At 45.1% G+C, this 13,571-nt stretch overlaps 1 protein-coding gene across 5 annotated transcripts in view; it reads left to right on the forward strand.

The window, feature by feature from the left end:
- Slc46a3 (solute carrier family 46 member 3) overlaps window positions 1–7,810 on the forward strand; it is a 14,916-nt gene extending 7,106 nt beyond the window's left edge. For all 5 annotated transcript variants that reach the window (XM_038345655.2, XM_038345656.2, XM_038345657.2 and 2 more), the window contains 4 exons: window positions 1–484; window positions 2,542–2,625; window positions 6,289–6,445; window positions 7,090–7,810. The exon at window positions 1–484 is cut by the window's left edge and continues 387 nt beyond it. In XM_038345655.2, the coding sequence (XP_038201583.1) occupies window positions 1–484; window positions 2,542–2,625; window positions 6,289–6,445; window positions 7,090–7,171 (807 nt within the window). In that variant the 3' untranslated portion in view covers window positions 7,172–7,810. The remainder of the gene's footprint in view (window positions 485–2,541; window positions 2,626–6,288; window positions 6,446–7,089) is intronic.
- The last annotated feature ends 5,761 nt before the right edge of the window (window positions 7,811–13,571 follow it).

Consider the following 13,571-nt stretch of genomic DNA (forward strand, 5'->3'; position numbering starts at 1 on the left):
GAACTGGGTTTTGTGTGGTCCTATTTCATTATCGCCGCAGTTCTTATAGTCAACCTGACCTACATTTCGTTTTTCCTCAGTGACCCCATAAAGGAGTCCTCATCTCAGATGGTCACTATGTCCTGTAGCGAAAGCCTCAAGGACCTATTTTACCGGACTTACCTGCTTTTTAAAAATGGCTCCGGGAAGCGGCAGTCTCTGCTCTGTCTGCTGATTTTTACCATTGTCATTTATTTTTTTGTGATAATCGGCATTTCCCCAATTTTTACACTTTATGAGCTGGGCTCTCCGCTCTGCTGGGATGAGGTGTACATAGGCTATGGTACGGCTTTGGGCAGTGTCTCCTTTTTGATCAGCTTCCTAGGCATTTGGCTTTTTTCTTATTGTTTGGAGGATATTCACATTGCCTTCATTGGCATTCTTACCACCATGCTGGGAATGACGCTGGCTGCCTTCGCCAGGACCACGCTCACGATGCTTCTAGGTGAGTTACACATGTGTCTGGTTTCTGTAGGAAGTGGGCGAAGGGGATCACACTTGACACAGAGCTCCCTATGAACCCGTTCAGTTTAAAGCAAATGGCCAGCTTGCCAGAAACCAATAATTAAAACGCCAGATTTCCTAAAATATAACGAATACATGGGATCATCATGATTTTCCAAATCTGCCTATTTGCCAAAAATACGTCCTTGGTGCGAGTCAGTTCTCGAGCATAGCTTTCACTGAAGTGTGTGTTCCTTAGACTGCTGCGTTGGGACAGGCGATGGAGCTGCGATGTGGACTCTTGGTCCAAGGCAGCTGCTCCTACCATGGAGGTGTTAGTCATTGCCGCTTGCTGGAGAAACGGTTTGACGAGTCCGAGTTAGGCTCGACTACCTCCTATATTGCTGTGAGACCTTAGCGAGTTTGTTCTTCTGCACCCTTTATTCTTTCCTGTGCGATGGGCACAAGAAAGCTTCATTCAGAAGGTTTATTACAGGTCTTGGAGAACGAGAAGGCACTCTGCATAGTGCCTCTCAGACAGGAGAAACCACATCCCCGCTTCACAAGACCACATTAAGTCAACACGTGCAAATACTCTGGAAACTGTAAATACAGTATTTGCGAGAGCAAATGTCATTATTTTATGATATGATGAAATATGATTTCTATTAAGGAGCATAACTTGCTGGGCGGTGGTGGCGCACGCCTTTAATCCCAGCACTCGGGAGGCAGAGGCAGGCAGATCTTTGTAAATTTGAGACCAGCTTGGTTTACAGCGTGAGTTCCAAGACAGCTAGGGCTGATACACAGAGAAACCCTGTCTCGAAAAACCAAAAACAAGAAAAAAAAGATAACTTAAAACTGGTGGTGATGGTGCACACCTTTAATCCCAGCATTTGCGAGGCAGAGGCAGGGGCATCTGTGAGTTTGAGGCCAACCTGCTATACAAAGGAAGTTCCAGGTGAGCCAGGGTTTATATTTATGTGTGTGTATGTATGTATGTATGTATGTATGTGTATATGTATATGCATATGTATGTATATGTGTATATATGTATATGTATATATGATACATGCACGTGATATTTTAATATATACATTAAACATATATTTATCATTTGTGTATATCATGATATATATACCACATATATATGTGTGTGTGTGTGTGTGTGTGTGTGTGTGTATGTGTATATCTCACAATTTAAGAACAGAGACAATTGTGTTCATGAAGTTTCCAGCCAAAAAAATGAACCAACAAAACAATAAAGAGGCAATTTACCTATAAAAGAATCCTTACAGTAAGGGAATAAGAGCCCCCAAGAATGTAAAGTCTAAAGAACAAAAACCATATAAAAGGAGTTGGAATGGTGGCTCAGCGGTTAAGAGCAGGTCCAGCCCGAGGATCAGAGTTCAGTTTCTTGGCTCACAACTACCTTAACTTCAGGTTCAGGGGATCTAGAGCCCTCTTCTGGCCACCATTGACATATACATGGAGCACAACACACACACATGTACACACACATACTAATATAAATGAAAATAATAAATATTTTTAAATGGGTAAAAGCTGCTGGGCAGTAGTAGTACACACCTTTAATTCCAACACTCAGGAGACAGAGGCAGGTGAATCTCTGTGAGTTCAAGGCCAGCCTGGTCTACAGAGTGAGTTCCAGGAGAGCCAGGGCTGTTAGACAGAGAAACCCTGTCTCAAAAAAAGTGGGGGGGAATAGAAGCTAATTAGTAGCCAAAAGTTACTAAATAAATTAAATAAGTTGTTACAGCATTAGAAAAATAGACAAATAGGTCTCATCTAGACCAAATCAGGCAGACCAAATACACATGGATCAAAACATTTGTATTATTTGTAGAACCCAAACCAGAATTCTAGAGTAAAACAAGCTGCCCATCAGTAGTCTGCTAGTTTACTAGGCACAGCTGCGGGCAGCTGGATCTTCAGCGGCTGTGCGTCAGGCTGCTCATGGGAAGAGCTGTTTAGGCGAGTGAGCACCCCGACTTAGCCTGATTTAACTATTGATCTGGTCGTCTGTTCATCTCACAGTCAGGATACCGTTCTTTTTCACCATGATGCCGTTCTCTGTCCTGAGGTCCATGCTGTCGAAGGTGGTCCACTCCACTGAACAAGGTGAGTTCGCGCGAAGGGCTAGAACAGATGTTCCCCAACTTCAGCCTGTACGATCGATGCCGGCAGCTTCTGAGCCGCCTACCACCCCTTTCTGCCGGGCTCTCCTTTGAAGGAGAAGCTTAGCACTTTGGCAGAGGGGGCCCTGTTTGGGGGCCCTGATTGAGAGGGTCAGAAGAAAGGGGGTCTTGGAGTCAAGAGCTCTCCTCACTGTGAACCCGCACTCCTAAACTCCTAGCTGCACTCTGGCTACTAGGGCACTCTGGTTCATGGCAACTGAGTGCCTGGATGATCTTCTTCAGTGGACCATGCCCAGCCCTATGTTCTTCCTCTCCATCAAAGGAGGGTCCAGTGGACGGCTTCATAGGCAGCTCTGCCATGACCTTGGAGTTGTACAGTGCCCGGGAGTCTACACCCAGGTGTGAATGGGCCTTTCTGAGTCATACAGCAAGGAGAATCCAGTGGGGTGGGTTGCAGGCTGGGGACAGCTCTCTCACCATTGCCCGGTTTCTAGAAGGAACTCTTAAAAAGCCTGGGGACTCCGTGTTTCCATCTGGTCTTCCACAGTATAAAGACACATCACACTCATCCCTAGCCCTTAGTTAGTAACATCTAAATACTGCCGTCCCTTTATGTCTGACAGGGAAGGTCCCAGAGCCCCTCACAGACACCAACATTTTGACATGCTACAGTGGCACATGTGTAAATTGTCAGTCAGACTCATTATTTTACACACTAACCAAAAAAAAATTCATGAAAATAATTAAAACAGTTTTAAGCTGGATAGTATTTGTATATAATTTACATATAACCCCACCAGGCTTTTCCCATCTCTAGATGACCCCCAATACCTAAGTTGACATAATTTTGTGAATAGTCATTTTGCTGTGTTGTCTAGGGAACAATGACAAAAAATGTCTGCATGCGTTTGGCGCCTACCTATAGGTTTGGTGGGTGGAAGGCAGATCCTTCAAGGGTGAATCCGGCAGACACAGAGGGCATCCATGCGTGGGTGATAGTGACCTTTGGTGCCATTCTGGGCCTGAACCTGAGGCCAAGTTGGAAACACAAAGCCAAGGAAATTCCATGGAAGGTAATACAGAGGAATGGGCTGTGTGGAGACAGCCAGGCAGGTGACCCAGTCAGACAGGCAGAAAGGAGACATCCTGACCTAGCTCTGCTCTGTTCCTTTGACCAAGTGCTTCAGCAAGGTGGGCAGTGAGGAAGTCCCCAAATACAGATGGGAGCAGGGGAGACAAGAGTTTCGGGAGTGCAGGCAGAGAATCACCACCCAGGGCGTAGATAAGAACAACCGTGAGTTACTGGCATGTGGTGCCGGCCTCCCTTAGTAGCCTGTGACATCATCAAACTTAGGTACTCACCTGTCTCCTATCTTAGCCTTGCACGGATGTTCCTGCGTGAGTATGTATGAACCGTTCCTAATAGCACGTTTGGATTTGTCCAGTTCTGTCAACGCTGAGGAAAACTGTACTTCAATCAGTTTAAAAATATTATTATTGGTTCCTGGCCACTCGCAAACTGAAGCTGTGTCTTCTCAAAGCCATTCACAGACGGCCATAATGGTTATCTAGAGAGCACTTAGGAGGAGAAAACTCTGAACAGGTGCCGTGGAGAACCAGACCTTTGCCCTTGGTTTCAGCAGTGGTTTCTTTGACGGAACACCAACAGAATAGCAATAAAAGAAAAATAATGTAGATAAAGTAGCCAAGAGGTGGCTCAGTGGCTAAGGGCACTGGCTGCTCTCGTAGAGGACCTGGCTTCTGTTCTCAGCATTCACATGGTGGCTCTCAATCATCTGTAACGCCAGTGCCAGAGATCCAGTGCCCTCTTCTGGCTTCCATGGGTACCAGGTATGCACATGGTGCACATACATAACTTGCAGGCCAAACCCATAAAATAAATCTAGAAATCATAATTATCTTGTTCCTACCTCTGAACTCAGAAGTGCCTTAGACAGTGGCGAAACTGTCATATCTCAGTATATTCCCATTCTTTATTTTTTTCTAAACGATGCGAATATGATGCACATTAAAGTAATCATGGGAGAAGGGGCACACCACAGAGGCCACCAGGCGCCACTCACTCCCTGCAAGCTGAACTCTGATGGTTCAGAGACTTGGGCATAGCTCAACGGGAGAGCACTTGCTTGAGTAACTAGAAGGGAGAGAAGGTAGCATGTTGTTGATGTTTCTGAAATTCCCTGTGCTTCCTGTCTTGTCCTGGTGCCACTCACAAACTCATGGTGAGTGTAAATGGGGACACAATAAAACAGGTGTTTTGAGCTGCTCGATGTGTTTTCAAAGTCTAGAAAGTGCACTCATTCGGGTGCATTTAATCCAGCTTATCTCTCTACAAGTACTTAACACACTGGATTGCCCAGGGAAGTCGAGCAACAAGCTACGCTATTCCATAACAGCACATTGTGTGAGACAGATGGTGTCCGCCCCAACCTATTTATCTCAGAGAATGGATGGATCCCCCTATGCACCAGTAGAGTATAGTCTGGTTTTTTTTGTACTGTAGCACTATTTCTGGGTATAGCAAGAAACGCAAATAATATGGTGTAACTAAGCAAGTAGGAAAGTCAGTTAAATTGGCTCCTTGCATCACCATAAATCATGAAGGCAGTACATGCTACTGGGTGATGGATGGGTATAGAGTCCTGAGTTAAACCTTTATTCATTCCTTTGACAAATGCTTGCTAAATGGCTGTCATGCACCAGGACAACTGGGCCCCGAGGACATCAGGGCAAGCAGAACAGCCGTGTGTATGGGATCGATAGAGCTGTAGCCCAGTCAGAAGGAGACACATCAATGCCCACGTATTATTTTCTATCTGTAGCTAGATTTCTGTCTAAAGGGTGACTGGCCTCAAGGCTGTGGGAGAAGGAGACACTGCAGTTTCCTAATGAGTCAGCTGGAGGTACCTTTGTCAGTTTCCCCGCAGATGTCAGTGCTCAGCTATTGGGGTGTTCACTGTCTCTCCCATCAAGTCCATGGGGAGCACCGTGCCTCAGACCCTTCATCTGCAAAATGGATCAGTTACTTCTCAGGCTGTTGTTGTTGTTGTTGTTTGAGGCAGGTTCTCAAGCTAAGAATGACTTGAATTCTGATTCTCCTGCCTTCACCTCCTGAGTGTTGGGATTAAAAGTTTGTGCCACCATACTGGTTTGTGCTGTGCTGGGGAGGGGACCCCGGGGCTTCTTGCATGCTAGACAAGTGCTGGGCCATCTGAATTGCATCCCCCGCCCCTTCTCAAGGATGTGAGAAGATGGATCACTCAAGGATCATATGTCATGTCCTGTGGTTATTTCTCCTTTCCTTCCTTCCTTCCTTCCTTCCTTCCTTCCTTCCTTCCTTCCTTCCTTCCTTTTTGCTTGTTTTTTTTTGTTTTTTTCTTTTTTTGAGCAGAGGCATTCAAGGCAGGGTTTCTTGGCTGTCCTGGAACTTGTTCTGTAGGCCAGGCTGGCCTTGAACTCAGAGATCTGTCTGCCTCTGTCTCTGCTGGAATTAAAGGCACGTGCCACCATGAACCAGCTCTGTGGCTGTTTTCAACAAATAAATTCTCGTGGTTCACTTTTGACTATTGTTCTGTAATTCAGCCTTTTCCTTTTTTTTCTCCCTCCATACCCCTGCCCCAAACAGGTGCGTTGTTTGCTTGCATAGCTTTCTTAGAAACACTTAGTGGCGTCACTGCGACCTCTGCTTACAACGGTATTTATTCAGCAACGGTTGCCTGGTACCCTGGCTTCATTTTTCTGCTGTCTGCTGGCCTCCTCATCCTCCCAGTCATCAGCTTATGGTAGGTACCTCATGATTTTATCATAAGACATACGGTTAAATGAATCTTCTAACAGTATATGCCAAACAACACAGATTCTTGACATTTGGCCTTGGAGGATGCTTTTCTAAAGAACTGTTGGTCAGGAACACACCTGTTAATAATTTGAGAACTTAGAATGAGACAATGTCATTGGCCATTGATAACTGGGGGGTGGGGTGGCCTTAGGTCACAGATGTACGGAAGTCAGTTTATGGGTACTCTTAAGAAGAGTATCTTGGGAGCTGGAAAGATGGCTCAGTAGTTAAGATCACTGGCTGATCTTCCAGAGGTCCTGAGTTCAATTCCCAGCAACCACATGGTGACTCACAACCATCCATAATGAGATCTGGTGCCCTTTTCTGGACTGCAGGCATACATGCAGGCAGAACACTGTATACATGCATACATGCATACATACATACATACATAAAAGAATAGTATCTTGGAGGCGTAGGAGAGAGAATTCGTTTATTTTATTAATTTAAAAATGCTATAAATAATGAGTCAGTGAGGTTTAAAATGCCGAGATATGCCTGTCACACAAGCTGTGTATGTGTGGAAGCGAGAAAATCCTGGTTACTTATGTTTTTTAACCCCTTCCAAATGCTCATTTGATTTTGTAGGGGTGTCAAGTACATTGGCTGGGAAGAGGGAAGCTACACACTCTTTGCCCCAGAAGAGCCCAGTGAGCACACGTCAGAGTGATGACAGTCGGCAGTAATGCACACGCACGTCCTATGCACAACTCTGGAAGAACATACACCCCACAGTAGCAATCTGTGTCTCAAGGTCCTTTCTCCTGAACCAAGCGAGCTGTGAGGCAGCGCCCGGCTCCGCTACTTCTGGGACCGCCCATCACCCTGTGTTCTTCAATACAGACAAGAACAGGCCGCAGAGCCCTCCTCGCTTCTCCATGGACCAGACACACAAAGTGGAGAGTAAAAGAGACCTGGGGAAACCGCAATAAGACTTGAAGCAATAACCTCACTGACAGGCTCCAGTCTCTCAGGTGGAAACCAAGGAGTCCCAACCTCGGTCTGTCTGTCTGCACTATGGGCTTCTGACTGCTCAGGGATTTTGAAGACTTAATGAAGAATTTTTATGCTGACTAGTCACTGATATGAAAATAATGTTTCAGGCGTTTATAACACTTCCTATACTTGACCTATCAAGGCTCCACTGATGGGTGCAAAAATCCTTGAAGAGAAGCACTTTTTAAAACAAATAGTTTTCACTTCTCCTAATATTTTATTCGGTGACAATCTTGACGATGTTTTTATATGTAATGGGGGAGGGAGTATGAATTCAGATTATAAATAAAACTGTCTTAAATTTTAAAATTGAGCAGTCAGCTCACCGTGTATAGGTGTGTCTTCTATCTATCTGATGATTTCATTGGTTAATTAATAAAGAAACTGCTTAGCCTGATAGGTTAGAACATAGGTGGGTAGAGTAGACAGAACAGGATGCTGGGAGTGAGGCAAGATGCCTTGGGCAATCACCATGCCTCTCTTCTCTCTGGGACAGACGCAATGGAGCCAGCCGCCAGGTCAGACATGCTGAATCTTTCCCGTTAAGACACCACTTGTGGTGCTACACAGATTATAAGAAATGGGTTAAGCAAGATGTGAGAATTAGATAATAAGAGGCTGAAACTAATGGGCCAAGCAGTGTTTAAATGAATACAGTTTGTGTGTTGTTATTTTGGGGCATAAGCTAGCCAGGTGGCCGGGAGCTGGGCGGGAACGCAGCCCGCAGCTCATCACTACAAGATTCTATTTGCCTCCCCCCACACACACCGGTCTTCTTGAGGACAGGACAGTCTTTGCTTGTTACATGCTCAGTAGATGTTGCAGAACTAAATCTAATGACTACAGCTTCTTTCCTTTTATTTGTAAGAACTGTTTAAAGTTACAACTTTAATGGCTTATGAAGTAAGCACTCCCACAGTTACTAAGCTAACCCTGCAAACAGACTGAAAAAAAAAAAGTTGGGCTGTGTACCTTTCAAGTTGCTTGTCCCTCTTCCCATGGGTTATTCAATACCTTCCATTTTTCTTTTCTTTACTGTGCGTGCAGGTGTGTGTACATTTGTTTGTGCCTGTGGAGGCCACAGGATAGCTGCCACTCTGGTTTCTTTCTTTTCTTTCCTTCTTCTTCTTCTTCTTCTTCTTCTTCTTCTTCTTCTTCTTCTTCTTCTTCTTCTTCTTCTTCTTCTTCTTCTTTTCTTCTTCTTCATGAAATGCATTACAGCTGTGTAGTTGCCAAGATATCCTGACTTATCAGGAAGCCAGGCTATACTTAGAGCGGTGACTGGACAGCTCTGGAGGGGTAGAGCCACAACAGGACAGCTCAGCCCTGGAGGAAAGGTGTCCTGACTTATCTGGAAGCTGGGCTACCTGGAGCCACAATAGGACAGCTCTGGAGGCTTGAGCTGCAATAGGACAACACAGTCCTGGAGGGAAGGTGTCCTGACTTATGGGGAAGTCAGGCTACCTGAAGCTGGGGTGCGGTGGGGGATGGGCTCCCGGCAGGATATAGCAATCCTGCTCCTCTCCTGGAGAGCAACTCCAGCTGAGCTCTGCTCTCTTCCCCTGAGGGAACATGCTACCAGAGCTGTCAGCTTCTTCTTCCACCAGAGATGTTACTTCTTCGGCAGAGGGATGTTACTTCTTCTGTTAACACTCTAATAAAGGGGTTAGCACCTACAGAAATGTAGCAATCTCCTCTGGCTCAGGCGAAATGTTCTTACTTCTCTGCTCAGCCTTGCTTAGCCCTTCTTAGGAAGCCTGCAGGTGAATGAAAATCTTCACCCAAGACTCTATTGAGAGAGAGTTTTTTTGGGAGGGAGTAGTCCAGGAGAGTGGCTGCCTCTGTCAGGGAAGTAAAAGGCAGCCTGCTATTGAACAGGCAGAGAGGCTTCTTAGGGACGGAGTTTTTCCAGGGAGAAGAGGGATTGGTTAGTTCAGTTGGTCATTTGATCAGTTAGTTGGTCAGGGGCAGAAATGGCTCTGATCACAGGGTCAAATAATGTTTCTTTCACTGGTTCTTTTTAGCCTTTTGATTCTAATCTTAAGACCAGGGCTTATTTCTTTCACTGGCTCTGATTCTAGGGACAAAGTGGGTCTCTTTGGCACTGGTTTCAGAGTCAGGGTGTGTTTCTTTGGTCCTGGGTCTGGTCTGTTGTTCTCCAAGGAGCCAGGGCTGGCTGGCCAGTGAGTCTCCAACTTCCCAGAGCTGGGATTCCAAGTCACACTGCCAAGCTGGCTTTCATGATAAGTTCTGAGAGACTGAACTCACGGCTTTCTGTCTGCAGGACAAGAACTTTGACTGACTGAGCTGCCTCCCCAGCCCCTTTAACAGGTTTTTTTTAAACTTCTTTATTGATTCTTTGGGAGTTTCACATCATGCATCCCAATTCTGCTTACCTCCCAGTTTCCCTATATCCTCCCCTCACCCCTGTAGTGCATCCCCACAAAAGAAAACAAAACAAAGCAAACAAAAACATAACAAAACCAACAATGAAAACCCCAAAACAAAAATAAAACCAACCTCTTCGCTTTTCCTTCTCTCCCACCTCTCCAACACCTCTTCATTTATCCCGCTCCTTTATCGTATTTCAAAGTTATGGGTAATGACAAAGATGCAATCATGTTTTCTATAATCTGAGGGGGGAAAAAAAGCACTTTTTTGGTTTTTTTCAAGACAGGGTTTCTCTGTGTAACAGTCCTGGCTGTCCTGGAACTTGTTTTGTAGACCAGCCAGGCTGGCCTCAAACTCACGGAGATCCACCTGCCTCTGTCTCCCAAGTGCTAGGGGGAAACAAAAGCACTTATGGTTTACAAAGTCCATTCTCTATCAAGGTATTATATTCTTAGTAACCCTGTAAAATATATCTTCATTTCCCACACATGACAGATGAGGAAGAGAATTCTCAGGGGCATTTGGACAGACTGTGGTCATTCTACAACAGCAGCCTATGCAGATGGACTGGACACTGGTCATTCTACAGCAGCAGCCTATGTAGACGGACTGGACACTGTGGTCACTCTACAACAGCAGCCTATGCAGACGGACTGGACGCTGTGGTCATTCTACAGCAGCAGCAGATGCAGACGGACTGGACGCTGTGGTCACTCTACAACAGCAGACTATGCAGGCGGACTGGACGCTGTGGTCACTCTACAACAGCAGCCTATGCAGACGGACTAGACACTAAGAAGCAACGTCATCACCAGTGTGTGCATGCTCATATCCAAAACAAGAAATGCACAATGAACTGATAATGTGAAGAGCTTATGAAAACCACGTCAGCAGGGATGGGGTGTGTTCAGTGGCAGGGCACTTGCCTACAGGGTACAAGGCCCTGTGTTTAATCCCAACACTGCTGATGGGCAGAAATGCATCCACACTACCCCACCTGTCCTCACCTGGACAGCCTACAGTGACTACCCATTGTTGAGACGAGATAGGATGATTTTTTTTTTAAATCACAACTCTCATCTTTATTTCTTAAAATTTATTTCTATTTTATGTGAATTGGTGTTTTGCCTGAATATATCTCTGTGTGAGGGTGTTGGATCCACAGAATTGGAGTTACAGTTTGGAGCTACCGTGTGGGTGATGGAAATTGAACCCAGGTCTCTCTGGAAGAGCAGCCAGTTCTAACTGCTGAGCCAGCGTTCCTGCCCCCTACACATTAGGAGCTGCTTGGTTGAACAGAAACCAACTCTGAGTGGAGTGTTTTGAGAGACTCAATTGCTAACTAGCCCAGTGTCAAAAAGAGATCATGAGTAAATGCAGCCATCTCCAAGGTGTCTGTCTGAAGAGGCCATTAAATATGGTGCTGAGGTTGGAGAGATACAGAAGTTGAGGGAATGGGGGAATATACTCAGAAATTCTCATTGAAAATAGAAGAGTTGGCATAGTGGCTGTTAATGGTGCTGGAAAGCACGAGAGGGTGATGTGGAGAAAGACAAATAGGTTTTCCCATTTACGGCTCTAGATTCACATGTGGAAAAGATGAACTGAGGGCTGGAGAGGTGGCTCAGAGGTTAAGAGCACTGACTGCTCTTCCGGAGGTTCTGAGTTCACTTCCCAGCAAGCACATGGTGGCTCACAACCATCTGTAATGAGATATGGAGCCCTCTTCTGGCATGGAGAAGGAACACTATACATAATAAATAAATAGATCTCTAAAAAGAAAAAAAAGATGAACTATTTGATGAGGCGAAGGAGGTAAGACAAGGTGTGAAGGACTGAATAGGAGCAAAGTACACTGAGGTACTGTATTAAATGTCATGATCAAATCTACCACCTTAAAAACATACATTAATAAATAATACAAATCTTACAAGGAGCAGGGTGGTGGTGGCACACACTTTTAATCTTAGCAATGGGGAGGCAGAGGCAGGTGGAGCTCTGAGTTTGAAGCCAGCCTGGTCTATAGAGTTCTAGGATAGCCAGGGCTACACAGAGAAGACTGTCTCAAAAAATAGGGATTGAAAAGATGGCTCAGGGATTAAGATGACCTGAGCTCAATTTCCAGCATCCTATGTTCACAACCCCATGGTCACAGCCATCTGTAACTTGGGGCAGGGGATACAGCGCCCTCTTCTGGCCTCCCCAGGTACTGTACACTCATGGTGCACATAAATACATACAGGCAAACATTCATACATATAAAACAAAAATCTTTTAAAATAATTTACTAAGTTAACTCTTTAAGAAAGCTGTCATCTAATATCCACAGTACAACCTGACCATTTAAAGAAATAATATTAAGGCAGGATTGGTCTTTATAGAATCCAGAACTCAAAGGAGAAAAATGCTCCTTTGGTTCAGCAGTATAGGAAAGGCGGGCTGTCTCACATCTCCTGAATTGTTTGTCATGGGAGAGGAACATGTTTCCAGGATGACCATCCAACACCCAAATCATAATGTACACCCACTCATGAGCTTTATTCTCCATCTTTTCGTCCATCTCTCTACAGCATTATTGTAGCTCCATGGCTTGTTACCTGTGGTCCAAGCCCAAAAATATCAATGTTTTGCAGAGACCCAGTCACAACTTTATTACAAGACACTGAAGCAATTGCTTTAGCTTATTATCAGCTGTTAACTATAACAGCTATTACTGTTGACCTTTTACTTTATAAATTATCAATTAATTTACCTTGTAAATTAATAGCCATTTAATTTGTAAATTAATTACCATAGGCATAGGTTTGGGAAAAAATAAGAGTTAGGTAATAGTCACAATTTCAGGCATCCAACGGAGGCTCTGGAATGAACTCCATGGACCAAGGATCTCTAGATGAGTCTGAAAACAAGCAGAGGTTGCCTTGGGCTCAGTGCTCTAAAGAAATGCTTGTGTATCAGAACTGAGCTATGCCAGAGTGGGAGAGGACGGACGGGAGAGGGAAAAGGAAGGAATAGGAGAAATTCCCCTGCTTTCATGTTCTGGATTATCTGAATTCAGTAGACCCACACTGGAGTCTTGCAATCTACTTTTGAAACTAACCCAGGGCTAACAAGATGGCTCCTCAGATCAAGGTGGCTTGCCACCAAGAAGACCTGAAGTTCAATCCCAGGGACCCAAATGGTAGGAGAGAACCAACTCCTACAAGCTGCCCTCTGACCTTCACATAGATACTGTGGTCCACACATAATAAATAGCAATACATTTAAAAGGTATTTTTATTGAGAACTTCACACAGCATATTTTGATCAACTTCTATGCCCCCAAACTCCTCCCCAGACCTATTGCCTCCACCCTTACCTCCCCGCCCAACCAATTTCAGGTTTTTTTATGCTTGCTTTTAAAACCTTGGAGTTCAATTTGTGTTGCTCAGCTACTCTTGGGAGTAGGGCTTGACCTGGAGTGTGGTGGTCCTAGCAGAGATCACGTTTAAAGAAACATAATCCTTTCCCCAGCGGCTATGAAATGGCACTAGCTCCTGAGCTAGTGGTGAGATCGTGCCCACACCCTGCCTACCTCCACGCCAGCATCTTGTCTGGCTTGAGCTTGCACAACCCCGTGCATGCTTCATGTGCCAACTGAGCTGTTGGGTCTAGAAACAGTTTCCGTGAAGTTGCCAGAGGTG

The sequence above is a fragment of the Arvicola amphibius genome, chromosome 10, assembly GCF_903992535.2.
Source record: "Arvicola amphibius chromosome 10, mArvAmp1.2, whole genome shotgun sequence".
Classification (NCBI taxonomy): Eukaryota; Metazoa; Chordata; class Mammalia; order Rodentia; family Cricetidae; genus Arvicola; species Arvicola amphibius.